Source organism: Stegodyphus dumicola, chromosome 2 (genome assembly GCF_044657685.1).
Source record: "Stegodyphus dumicola isolate Sdum_Otavi_A_Nest chromosome 2, ASM4465768v1".
NCBI classification, from domain to species: domain Eukaryota; kingdom Metazoa; phylum Arthropoda; class Arachnida; order Araneae; family Eresidae; genus Stegodyphus; species Stegodyphus dumicola.
The window spans coordinates 110,683,811-110,697,872 of record NC_140769.1 but is presented as its reverse complement, the minus strand read 5'-3'; the positions used below and the strand labels follow the sequence as shown (position 1 = coordinate 110,697,872).

Genomic DNA, 14,062 nt, shown 5'->3' with positions numbered 1-14,062 from the left:
CAAGAAGTGGAGGAATTAAATGACTTGACAATTATGTAATTGAAAAAGGGAAACAAAAAAATTACACTGAAACCTTGTTAAGTGGCCAATCCAAGACTAGGTGTAAGTGACATAGTGGCCTGTTATTATCTAGAGTTGTAATAACAGTCTTTTAAAAATACATTTTAAAGAATGTGTATGAAGGAGCAATATTAGATAATACATTTTGTAATACTGAGATAAAAACATTTGGCACTTTTTTATAATCCACATCTTCACTGAAAAGTCATGAAAAAGTATTCACGAGGTAAAGCAGTATGTTGCCAAAACCCAGATATCCACGTTAATATGTCTGTTTAGACTACATTTCAAAGCTGAAGTGTATAGATGGCAAATTTATGCAATTTTCTTATGTCTTTTTAAACAAAAACAGATTGCTGTGTACATCAGGAGAACAAGAGTGCAAAAAAGATTTTCAAAAAAAAAAAAAGTTAAGCATTTTATTACTGGCATTTGATTTTTCTTGATTGATTGTTCTAGTATGGACTTCTTAGCGTGCTGCTTTTTGGAAAATGACTATTGTCATTCACGCATTAGCTTGACAAAAATCAGCTGCAAATGAGTTTGCAAATACTCTCAAAAGTCAGTAACGAGTTCATGACTTTTTCGTGAAAATGCAGATAACCAGAAAGTACTAAATATTTTTTAATGAATTTTTTATTTCTGGGATGAGTAATGTTAATCCTACATTCACCGTTTTCTAAAGCTGTTTCCACAAAGACAATGCACGCTGTTATGTCAGTACTTTCTGAAAGATTTCTTAGCAGTCATTTTCCACTGTTACTAAGTTTCTTTTCCTAACCTGCATGCTAATCCCCTTTCAGAAAATCATCTTCTGATGAAAATCTGGGAATTTCTTCTTTACTCAGGGTAGAGCAATGATGTTATAGCAGGAGTTGTAATGGAACTTGTAAAGCACATATACTTATATCCCTACGATAATGTATAGATTAAATTTGTCTTGATAGACAGATGCTAACTAGTTTGATAGATTTCTAATGGGAATATGTTTACAGTCTGGTAAAATGTTTTGGATAAAAAAGAAACCAGCTTTCCTTCTGTAACATGGATATGTCTGATCGCTTTATGAGTTTGAATGTAAATTTATAGCTAGAATCAATATCTCGAGGGTGACTTAACAACTAGTACACAATGTACGGAAATGAAATTAAAATTGGCCACAAATGAAACAACCTGACCCTAGTAAATAGAATAACTTCTTGGGTGACCTGCTAACATAGTTAACTGTATAAGTAAAATTATGCTACAACTGGATACTGTAGATAAATGACGGTACTGTTCTGTTATCAGGACCAGATTCAGAACTGTACGTGTGTATTGATGTATGCATGTATATGTTGTAGGCATGAATGTATGTGTGTATACATATACACATTTATGCACATACACACATGCATACATTCATACATTTCTTAATCTGGTCTCGATAACAGAACATTACCTAAGAACATTACCTCTTAAGCTAAGTTACTATAATACTTCAAAAAAAAACTGCTTAAAACTGGCATGTGAAATCTACACACATTACCAAAAAAAAGTATGGATAATATTCTACTATTTCTTTAACAATAAATAAATATGCTACCATTCAGCTTTATTCCAATTTTTATCAATTACTTTGTGCATAATTTACATTCATATTTATTTTTCAAATTTGTATCTTTATTCTTCCAAAACAACAAAAATATACACATTGACACATTTAAAGCATACATATTTGCTTAGTGTTATTATTTTATATAATTTTATATGTAATTTCTTTGTGGAACTGAAATATTGTATTTTATAATTCAAGAACATACTCGCAACATTTGTAACCTCTAAAAGCTTACAAAGGTATCGTCCTAAAAAAACAAGACTTAAAACTTTCTGGATTTTACAACTATTTTATTTGTATACAAAAGCCATTATCATTGAGTTCTGGGTATAACTTATTGTTGAAAATTCAGTATACTAAAAATAAGTTTCTAAAACCTCAATGATTTACTATCAGCAAGCACTTTCAAGTTTAACAAAAGCTTTCTATTAAAATTCCATGCAATGAATTAGGAAACGAAATTAAGCTATGTTAAAATAGCACAGCCAATTCTGCTTTTAAGGAGACCTTTTTATACAAGTGTGACTACACCAGTAATTATCAACCTCTTTTGCCCCCATGCACCTCTTTCACCACCGCTAGACGATCAGCCCCTCTCTTTCAAAACTTGAAAAATACACATACATTTATTTAAATTTAGATTATTTTTTAACAAGTTTTATAAATTAAACTAGAAAAAGTAAAAAAAATGCTGCTAAATACCAAAAGTTGAATAGAATTAGTTTTTTACATTCATAAATTAAAACTAAATACTCAACATGTAAATAAAAGGATGACTGCATCACCCCAGAAAATCTGAAACCCCCCTAACATAACTAAACATAGTTTTAAAAACAATCACAATTCTCTTTAGTCATGATTTATTTTCCCATAACAATATTTGTTGGAAAATATGACTTATTGTAACCCTTTTTCTGCATCATCTCTCCTCCTTGAAATATTTATTAGGCTTAGTTCTTATTTTTAAAGGGATATAGTAGTTACTTCTACTTATTTTTTTCCACTGCCACTGATTGTGTTGAGAACGGACTGTTTCAGCCTAATTGAAATGCAAAAACGAAACGTGATGTTATGTCATCTGAAAAGCCGAGTCGTGCCGATAGCTGATTGGTTGCCGTGAGATGACGTCATGCCTACTTCTGGTATAAGTATCTCGCATCGCTCTGGCTCATCCCTTCTAGTTCCTGCTTTCTTGGCTCTTGGGTGTGCGGTTTCCAGCCCCTATTGAAAGACGTCTTGCAATGCGTGCAGTCCGGGGATAAGTTCCGAGGTTCCAGTCTACAAGATGGTTTTTCCTGAATAAGTTCCTTGGTTCCAGTCTACAAGATGGTTTTTCCTGAATAAGTTCCTTGGTTCCAGTCTACAAGTTGGTTTTTCCCGAATAAGTTCCTTGGTTTCAGTCTACAAGTTGACTTTTCCGGAATAAGTTCCATGGTTCCTGTCTACAAGATGAGTGACTGCCGTGGGCGGCATCCATGTTCTTCATGAAGGCGGCATTTAACATAAGTTAGCGGCGATGTTTTACTGGGCTATGATTCCTCGTGTTCAACTACAGTGAGCGGAGTTAGGCCAGATTTAAGTGTCCTCAAGGACTTAATTTAATTTTCAGGTGCTTTTTGATCATTAAGCATGGATCTATTTCATAATTACTGTTTAGGATACGTTTTTTTCACGTATTGAATGCCAGTATTTTGGAGACCAGGTAAAATATTATTTAATATATGAAATTTTGATAATGATGGTTATATTATAATTTCTAAGTTACTGATATTGTTTAATTTTATTCATTGTGTTTTTATTTTTTTTTTTTTATATTGTTAATAAATTGGTTAAGTTTGAAACCTTTTATTGTCTTCAATGTCTGCACATCACATAACCTTAGGGAGCTTCTATTGCTACTGCTGCTAAATGTTTAATTTTATAAACTTTAAACTTTGCTTTTGCATCAATTTTTAAACATTGTTTCACAAAAATCTCCATTTAAATCTAAATTTTTAAAAAATATTCTTATTCAGAAATATTTTCACAATCCATTTTTCAAATAAAGATGCCACTTTACAATCAAATTTCTGATACATACAACTTTTAAAACATATAATTAGTATTCCCAGAATAAGAGCTACATTAATGTAATTTCCTAATATCTTTTTTCCATTTAAATTTTAAAATGGAAAAATAAATCCTTATTTTCTTTTATAAGATCTTAATCTGCTAGCTGAAGTACGAGGCGTATTCGGAAACTAATTACCGTTTTGAAAAAAAAAATAGGAAAACAATTTTTTCGAATCCAATTTTATTTTTACATGAAAATACATGTCTTAAACTATTTTTCAACATAGTTTCCGCCAATGATCAAACACTTGTCATAGCGGGTGACCAGTTTTTGTATACCATCGTCAAAGAAACAGTTTCGATAACCATGACTCCACAGCATTTTTCGTGTCATAGTCAGATCCAAAGCGCTTGCCACCAAGCTCGCACTTCATGTGCAGGAACATGTGATAGCCGGACCGTGCCAAGTCCGAGCTGTAGGCACCAAGCGGCGGGTGATCGAACTGCTCCCAATGAAACTGTCGAATTAACGATTGAGTGACACCAGCAGTATGGGGTCAAGCATTGAAATGGAGCAACACAATTCCTCTACTGAGCATTAATCTTCGTTTGTTTTGAATGGCACGCCTTAGTTTTGTTAAAGTCTCACAATATCGTGCCACATTAATGGTTTCACCTCTGGGAAGAAATTCAGTAAGCAAAATGCCTTTCCTATCCCAGAAGACAGTGCACATGATATTTTGTGACGACATTGTCACTTTGAACTTTTGTTTTTTCAGAGAATGAGTGTGTCTCCACTCCATCGATTGTTGTTTCGATTCTGGTGTGAAATGACACACCCAATTTTCATCACCTGTCACAATTTGGTTTAAAAAGTTTTCTCCATCACTGTACCGCGTGAGAAATGTCAGGGCACTACCAAGTCGCTTTGTTTTGTGAACATCAGTGAGCATTTTTGGAACCCATCGGGAACACAGTTTGCGATAACTCAAGCGGTCAGACAGAATTTCAAACAAAACAGTATGTGAAATTTATGGAAATGCCTCTGAAAGAGTTGTCATTGTGAAGTGTCTGTTCTCATGAATTGCTTCATCAACTTTCCTTACCAAATCGTCGGTGACAACAGAAGGCCGACCACTCCGAGCTTCGACGTGGACATTTGTTCGACCTGCATTAAACATTCTTACCCACTTTCTCAGCATTCCATCACTTATTGCGTATTCACCGTAAACTTCTGTCACTTGACGATAAATTTCGGTCGGTTTAACATTCCTCACGTTCAAAAATTTAATCACGGCACGAATCTCACAGTCAGCGGGAGAACTAATTGTCTTAAACATTTTCAATGTGCACAGCAAACTCATATCTGCCAACCTCTAAAGATAAAAATCCAGAAGATTTCTTCAAAATTCAGAAGAAAATGAAGAATTAATATCATGCTTTGATATTAAAAAAAATAACAATTTATACAAATAGAAAAAAGAAAATTGTACTTACATTAGTAAATCTCAATTAAGTAGTAACTAAAAAATTTATTAATAAACATAAAACAAGAACTTAATGTTACACAAAAAAATTATTGCAATGATTTAGAGTGCATTTTTTGGCTTTAGCCAAAAATTCTTTGGAAAATTTCCTGTCATAACAATTAGTTTCCTCATAACATTTAGCAATTAAAATGTTTTCTAGAGTTTTTGGTGAAATTGAAGAACGAAACATAGTTTTGTTTTTCTTCACAACACTGAAGACTCTCTCGCACTCAGCATTACTGTGTGGAATTACGGGAATAGCACTTAAAACTCTTGCTAGTCTATCATATTTTGGTGTTCCATCAGCTCTTTTTATTCTTTTTAAGGTAGCAACGAGGACATCAAGTCTATCTTCTCCAGAACTGGCAAAGTCTTCAAACTGTGCAGCAGAAAATTGGTTCTGTAGTTCATCTAAAGCATCATTATGGCATTCATTTTCTTTAATTGTTAACAAAAATGGAAATTTATCAATAAAAAAAACGAATCTTTTCAAAAGATGAATTTTCAATTTGTTTCAAATTTGCCACTTCAGCATTTAAAAGAACTTCATTTTGCAAATATGTGACAATGATGGGGTAAAGCTACCAATCACTGTCATTGCTGCCATCGACTGACACCGAAAATGCTGAATTCTGGAGTGCAGCTATCGTTTTACTTTGTGCATCGCAAGCAATTTTGCTCACAATAGAAGATGTTTTCGTGCGAGCACAAGCATATTTCTGATCAATGTTGGAGTCGGGAAACATCCGTCTGAAAAGTTGACCGGCGTGATCGGCAGCACTTAGCGGCACGTTGTGTTCGATGAGGAATGCAGTAAACAAACACTCTGCCAAAATGACATCGGCGTCCGAATTCGTAGCCGAATTTGAAAAAAAATCATCCACTTTCTTTGATGTTGTCGAAGCCGAAGCATTAACTTCATGCTTTTTAGACTTAACATGCTTCAACAATGTCGCTTTTTCCACTGTGACTTATTATGAAGACCCACACGCACACGTTGCAAAATTCATAGTTATTTCCTTTGAAGGATTCTTTAATTGTTGGAAATTCGGCTTTGTAGGCAGGCCGAAAATATTGAGAATACGTTTTTTTTTTTAACTCATTTCGTAACAACAACGTATTAAGAAAATTCGTAGCACGTGCAAACAAACAAAAAAAAAAAAAAACAAAAAAAAGAGAGAGAGAATGCGACAATCCACGCTCGCTGAGTAATTCCCTAGCTGCTGAAGCGAACGCGGAAAAAAATTATCCGGCGCCCACAAAGAAAAGAGTGGGAGAAACAAGTTCAGCGCATTGGATTGGCTGGTTAAGCGGCGAGTTGAGAGAAACCGCAGGTTACTGGATTCGAAGCAGTTGGTAGTTGGCAGTAAAACACGATGCAATTGGCGAAAATCGCTGAATTGGCAAAAAATTCTAAAATTTTGACAAAAATCACTAAAAACACTTGAAAAAGGAAAAAAATCGTAAAAAGTGGATTACGATTGTAAAATCGTAAAGACAAACGCATTTTTGTAAAAATTACGAAAAATTCGTAAAAGTTGGCAGGTATGCAAACTGAAAACACAACATAGAGCAACCAAAATGGTGACAATTGAAAGTCAGTGAACAAGAAAGACTAGTGCGCATGCACGGGACGCCTACCACAGTGCTGTGACGGCGCTAGAATGAAACGGTACTTAGTTTCCGAATACGGTACGTATATTTATAAGGGGGAAGTGAAGTTGATGATGAATGGGAAAATGTGATAAAAATGGTTCCAATAGTAAAAGTATTTATTTAAACTCGGAGATTCTTAATGAGTGACATTTGAGTACTGACAACTAATAGATTTGTACATATGTGATATTTTTTTTAAATATATATAAACATGTGCTGCTTGGACACCTACAACAGTAGAACAACTTACATAATATGAGACACAACAAATTTGTAGTTAAGTATGCAAAAGACATCACACTGAAATTAAAATGTGCAAATTAAAGGAATAAGGTCTCTCTCTGTAAACAAATCCTCTTTTCCTAATCCATTCTTTTTCATTTAAACAATGTGTCTCATATGTGTAAGACATATATATATGTTGTCTCAAATTATCTAAGATATATATATCATGTATGTATATATCTTGTAATAATATGAGCTGTTGGTAATAATATAATACATATATGTATATTACACACTAATGTGAATATACATATATACATTATGTATATTCCCACTAGCATGTGAATATTGTTTTAATCATGTTAATTTTTACTTATGACAAATAGTGTTTACTGCTTATTAAAAATGATGTACTTCTGAAATGAACAACGTAAACTGTATGAAATTTTGGTATATATTCTACCAGTGATATTTATATTTACATATATACTATATATTAATTTACTGAATCTGGGCACATTATGTCACTACTAACCGTAAATTCTAGAAGATTTGTTTGCAGTTTATGTGAAGAAAATTGTGGCAAATAGCAATTATATATCATAAATTATTCCACTTAATACAGAACTTGAACACATAGCCAATTTCAACATTTTTGGTTCATATATGAATTTAAAATGACCCCCAAGTCTTTAGGCTAAAAATTAAGAGGTTATCTCATATTCAGGAAAGTATGTTATGTGTATACCCAAACATATACATACACAAAGGATGTGTATAAATTTTTAGAACAATTTCACTAAAGAATTTTTTTTAAAAGCAATTGTTTTGGAATAAAAATTTCTGCAACAGCTTATTATTTGAAATGAAAAATGTGAAAATTTTAAATTTATTCTTCTTCCAAAGTGTTGCATGCAAACAAGCTGTGGATTAAATGATACGTTTTTTATGATTAAATGATACAGGAAAGTATGTTATGTGTATACCCAAACATATACATACACAAAGGATGTGTATAAATTTTTAGAACAATTTCACTAAAGAATTTTTTAAAAAGCAATTGTTTTGGAATAAAAATTTCTGCAACAGCTTATTATTTGAAATGAAAAATGTGAAAATTTTAAATTTATTCTTCTTCCAAAGTGTTGCATGCAAACAAGCTGTGGATTAAATGATACGTTTTTTTTTTTTTTTTTTTTTTTTTTCCCCACTTTCTGAAGAGAAATATTCATCTTCCATAATTCAAAAACTTTGTAAAGTGCATCATAAAAAAATAACTGACATTATTAATCTGAAAGGGAAAAACTGTCAATCAATACTTCTACACGAAAAGAAGACTCTAAAAGAATGTGATACACAGTTTCTAATTTTTTTAAAGGTTAAATCATTCATAACAAGATAAAAATCTGCCAATGTAGATATCAATTGCAAAGTCTTTAAATACATCTGTAGTAATAAATAATAATAAACAAATATATACAAGTAGAAAAAGCTACAAAGCATCATGTTTACTAGCTTTTGCACAGACACACAGCTCAACGCAAAACAATTTGAAAAGCCTGGTATGAAAACTACTTGGCAGGAGATAAACAGAAATACATTGTGACCCTTGATGAAGCATGGGTTTATCTAAAAGAGAGTAACAAATAAAGGTTTCTTTATTATCATAAATGTAGAGAAAAAAATTGTACAAACTTAGTTCCATCAATGCAAGAAAGCTTCAGTAGGGAATTTATGATTGTCACAGAATTCTCGTACAGTAGGAAATTAAAAATAAGAAGAGTGGAAAAAAAATGTTGAAATCAAAATAATGTACTATCAAGAGAAAGATTTACATCCAATTTTTACAGAAGAAATTCCATTTCTGTACCTCAGTGATTTCCAAAGAGTGAAACTTTACCAAGACATAGGAACAAGTCATACTTTAAAGAAATATGAAATAGAAGTAAAGAAAAAACAACTTGGAGAAAAGTTATACAAAACCCAGACTATTTTGAATGAAGTAACAAAAAGTTATTTAAAGGTGGCAACATATAAAAATAATTCAATAATTTTTTGCCCGACTTTTGTGACATGTTACCTTCTTTACAAAAAATTATTTATATATTGTTACGAATTTTGTACATAGATTATGCTAGTGCAATTATATGTGAAACATGAACATGAAAATCTAGAGACAATGCTCTGCCAGAAAAGTAAGAATACAAGGGCAAGTCTATTTAACATTGAGTAAATGGCTGTTTTACTAATTTGGCGATATACCACCACATTGGAAGTAGTTTTGGTGGCCTTTTTTTTTTTTTTTTTTGCTGTAATTGGTGAACAATCGCTAAAAGTCGCCAAATTTGGTGACATTTTGGTCCTGTCCTTGTATAACTGTAATGGATACTGTAACTCAATCAGCCCTCATATGGCTTTATGCCTCGTGCATTTTTTCGTTACTAAAATATTGGGAAGTGCATCTAGCTAAATGTTTTCATTTATATCATTAGTCCAAAGGAGTTTTGTCCCTGAAAGACTATTGTTTTCGTTTTGCGATTTTACCTTAAATCACTATAAATGTACGTTTCACTTTTCAAACTGTTGCCACCAAATGTTAAAGTCCTGCATTATATTTGAAGAAATTAAATAATGAAAAATCTGCATAAATGTATATATATTTCTTGCATTGTGATAAAACAACGGTACATAGAGACATCGAATTTTGAATGACGTAATCCTCCTACAAATATGGGCATGTGGAAGACCAAATTTGAAATTTGGAATTTGTTTCATTACTGATTTCATATTTTGTAAAACTTTAACAAACTCAAGGATTTCAAAGTGATCAATGGCAACACTCTAATGGTGGGGGGGGGCAACCTTTTTATCTCCAACGCACGGAACTGTGTATCGGAAATTCTAAATATTTGCTCATTTTAAAATTATTTAGCGACATTGCTGTTGAACTGAATTTTATGGTTTAAGTGCAAAGAACATAATATTTAATAAATAAAGATAACACATAAAATGTTAAAAAAATTTTTAAAATGCCCCTTTGAACATAATTTAAAATCTGAAACATTTCAGTTTTTTTTTTTTTTTTTTTAAAGGAAGAATGTGAGAAAACACTCTAGCAGGTGTAACGTTGCGGAACTTTCATGATGGAAAAATGAGTGATGCATCTTACTCACTCGGCATGTCTCAGGAAAAAGCTGTCCTTGTTCTGTATTGATCCTCATTTTAAATTATTCCACCATGCAGCAGAATTTTTAAATTGGACTTTAATTACCTACAGATAATTATTTTTTACTTTTATATTTGTAATTTTGTTTTCATGTGTATAGTTATAATTTTAGTATTTCACATGTTGCCTTTATTCCTATTAATTTGGTATTCTTTACATTAATTAATACATATTAAAACTTAGTATATTAAATATGTAACTTCACAAATTTGGTCAATATATTAAAATGCTGATTTTATATGAATTTTTTTGTAAAATTAGGCTTGACTGCTGAAAATGCGTGGGCCGGTGGCAAAGTTCCATTTCGTGGGGGGAGGGGGGATTTGGTCATGTGACTGATTTTCGTTCTCCGCATGCTGTCCGCATGGTCCTCAAAGGATTAAATTTCACTACCAAAGTGAAGTAATTATATAAACTATAATAAATATAATTTAAATGATAAGTGTATGAATTTTAAAAAATTAATGGTTGTCTTACGATTTAGATGATTTTTTCTTCTTTCCAACAATGGAAGATTCTTCATCTTCCTCATCTCCACTTGCTACGGGAGATGAGGGTTGTCGCTCGGAACTAACAGGAGAATTTGAACCAGATCTTTCAGGAATGCCATTCACAGATACCTTATCTTCATTATCACTTTTATTTTCAGCATCAGACTCTACGTCACCTCCATCATTATCATCTAAAACATAAATAATGCAAAATGCAATAAATTATTTCAGGTCTTCTTCTAAAAATTTAACTTTTTTGCTAATTTTTATTTATTTACAGTTACATGTCATAACAGCATTAACAAGCTTATTTAAATTTCCTTATTCTTAATCTTTTTTTTTAAATATCTATTAACCAATAATTACATAGAACATCAAGCAACGAACTGCACGCATACTTCGCTTACTGCATTTCCTCTATCAGTGGCAAATTTATGAAGTGGTATGAATGAAATCCATTTATGAAGTATATTTTGGGGAACTTTGATAGGGTAAGCACCTCATCTTAACTTTTTCTGGGAGTTAGGGTTTATATATCCCACTTGTTCACTCCATTAAATAAAGATTAAAAAAAATGAAGTTCACTATGGAGATTTAAAATTTGCTGCTTAAAACGAAGAAGGGAATGGCAGATCCTGTATATTTGTTTTTGTCTTCCTTGCTAATTGAATAGTTGACTAAATGGCTTCAATACATAAAATATACTATAGTCCACATGAAAAGTTAAGATCTGGAGTATGTTTGCTATTTATTAAAAATTAATTAACAATTTGGGGCTCTTGGATCAAGGGACTTCTCATTACTGCAACCTCTGCAACTCTATAAATCTGCCTCTGTCTTGACTTTTGCAATAAATAAAGTACCTTTGTACAAAGCAAACTTGCAAAGTCGATCGGTTCCATTTTGTAAACCATATCTGCACATTTATTATACTTCAGTGTAAATTACTTTCATAACTTTTGGACTATTTTAAACTTTAATGTTATTATTAAATTATAGTTAAGCCATATAATAAACATGCAATAGATATTAAATGTTTAGTAACTAATACAGCATTTATTACTTAATTGCAGAGATTAATATACATTTTTAATTAGTTTTAAAACACTTTTTTTAATTTTCACCATTTTTTAAACTATTTCTCTCACAAATTTCTCATTTAAATAATTTGACAAATATTATTGAAAACAAATATTATCACAAAAAAAGTTTTTGCTGTATTAAAGTATATTTAAAAAATTCATTTATTTAATACACTAGTATTTGATTCTTAATCACAACAAAAGTCTGACTATCCAGAAAGCACTGGAAATGATAAATGCCAACCAGATATGTAAAAATTCCAGATAATTGAGCACATAAAACAATTCAATTCATAGAAGAAAAACTAAATTAGTAGAAGAAATTTCCAAACTAAAATCATAAAAATAGTTGCTCTGTTTGCTATCAAAAATCTAGATTTTAAATTATGTAAGGTTTTAAGAGAAAAATGCATTTAGGATGCAAAAGCTGACATATTTTTGAAAGGCTTAAAACATATAAAAGCAAAATATCTTTATCAATTTAAAATTTTACTGTATTTCAAATACTTTCACTTATATCCAAATTAGGATCATTTGTTTTACAGATCATAGATTCCTCGCAGTGTTCAAAGAAGAAATGATCAAGAAGAAATTCAAAGGTCATATTCTCCTTTTAAAATAAAAGCTGAAACTAATTAACCTTGTAATGAAAGGCCTAAATTAAAAGACTTCTTGAATCAAAGAGCGAAATTAAAGCATAAGTTATTAAAGAAAATTGTGATGTAGCCGTTCCTCAATAGACACTAATGCCGGCTAGCTTTAAAAGGATTTATTAACAGATCACACAGGAACGGTTACAAACAAAAGAAATATACATAAAAATGAAATATATACCAAATGGAACATCAAACATTTAAATAACATAACATAGTAAACTATCATCATGGCGGCTGGAGGTCGACTGACGTTTTTTCATATCGCCACGAAATGGCATTTAAATAAAATATTTCAGTTACAGTTCATGAGTTCATGGCATTGAATAAAATAGTCCAATTACACTTAAATAGGTCTGTTACAAAATTAAAATTGCTATTCCAGCACAATATACAAACTGTAACTGAAATAGACTTACTGCATTATAGCACATAATAATATACATAATTTGTATTTACTCACAGAAACTAAGTAATGTAAATATGTACTATTACACAATAACCTCAGAAAAAATTGGCAAAGTTTCAGAATGCCCAAGCTCTGGCAACCGTGCACAGTTCTTCAGGCAACCAAGCACATGACAATTCTTCAGTTTGCACAACCAAGCTATGTGCTTATTCTTTTTGTTATATTCCAAATTTCTTCAGTTTAAAATCCTGATATTTTTGTCTTGAGCTCAGTTTTAGAATATGTGCTTCTGAAATTTACCTGCATTGGTAGCAAGTGCAGTGAAATTTATGTAGCAATACAGAATTTTGGCACACAACTGCTAAAGGGAACAACTACCTCAAACTGCTTCTTAAAGACAACACCAAGAAATTCCCACCAGAACAAAATACAAAAGCCTTCTTGTAAGTAAATTTATTAATTACTTCTAGCTTTACACAGATAAGAGTGATTAGTTTAAAATTTTCATATAATACAGTCAAAAGTCCTTAATTCGGACACCCATAATCCGGAATGATCTATAATCCGGACCTCAAAGCTACAAACTTTCTGCGCATGCGTCGCGTTGACAGAACCTTTACGGCTGCGAATACACATGTGCGCGTGCGCAAAATACATTTACGAATGGGTGTTTAATGTGTAACGGACGGTATAAGCTAAGCTAAAATTATCTAATTCAGTTAATGTTGCAGATTGCGTTGTTCCTTAATCTTCGATTTGGATTCGGCTTATTATTTTTTGCAGACTGCTAGAGCAATTTTATAAAAGTAAGCTTAAACTTTCGATTATGCCAAATAGAATTTCTGATATATATTTACTAATATGTAAAGGATCTACAAAAGGAAAGTATGTTTCGAAGTCCATTAAACAAAAAGTGGAATTGCTGCAAAAAATGGATAAAGGCATATCCTTTGTTTATCTAAACTTTAACGTTTGTTTATCTAAACTTTGTTTATCTTTAACGCGGGGGCGCGCAATGAATTGGAAGTTGATCTGTCAGCACTATCCTCATCTTCAGGGCAGATGTTTTTATTTTATTTGGC

General features: G+C 31.7%; 1 protein-coding gene across 1 annotated transcript in view; it reads right to left on the bottom strand.

Annotated features, from left to right (window-relative positions):
* The window catches only part of LOC118183105 (uncharacterized), a 109,365-nt gene that overhangs the window by 78,470 nt on the left and 16,833 nt on the right, over positions 1-14,062 (bottom strand). Inside the window, exon 4 of the mRNA XM_085811028.1 lies at positions 10,823-11,027. Within this exon, the coding sequence (XP_085667154.1) occupies positions 10,823-11,027 (205 nt within the window). The remainder of the gene's footprint in view (positions 1-10,822; positions 11,028-14,062) is intronic.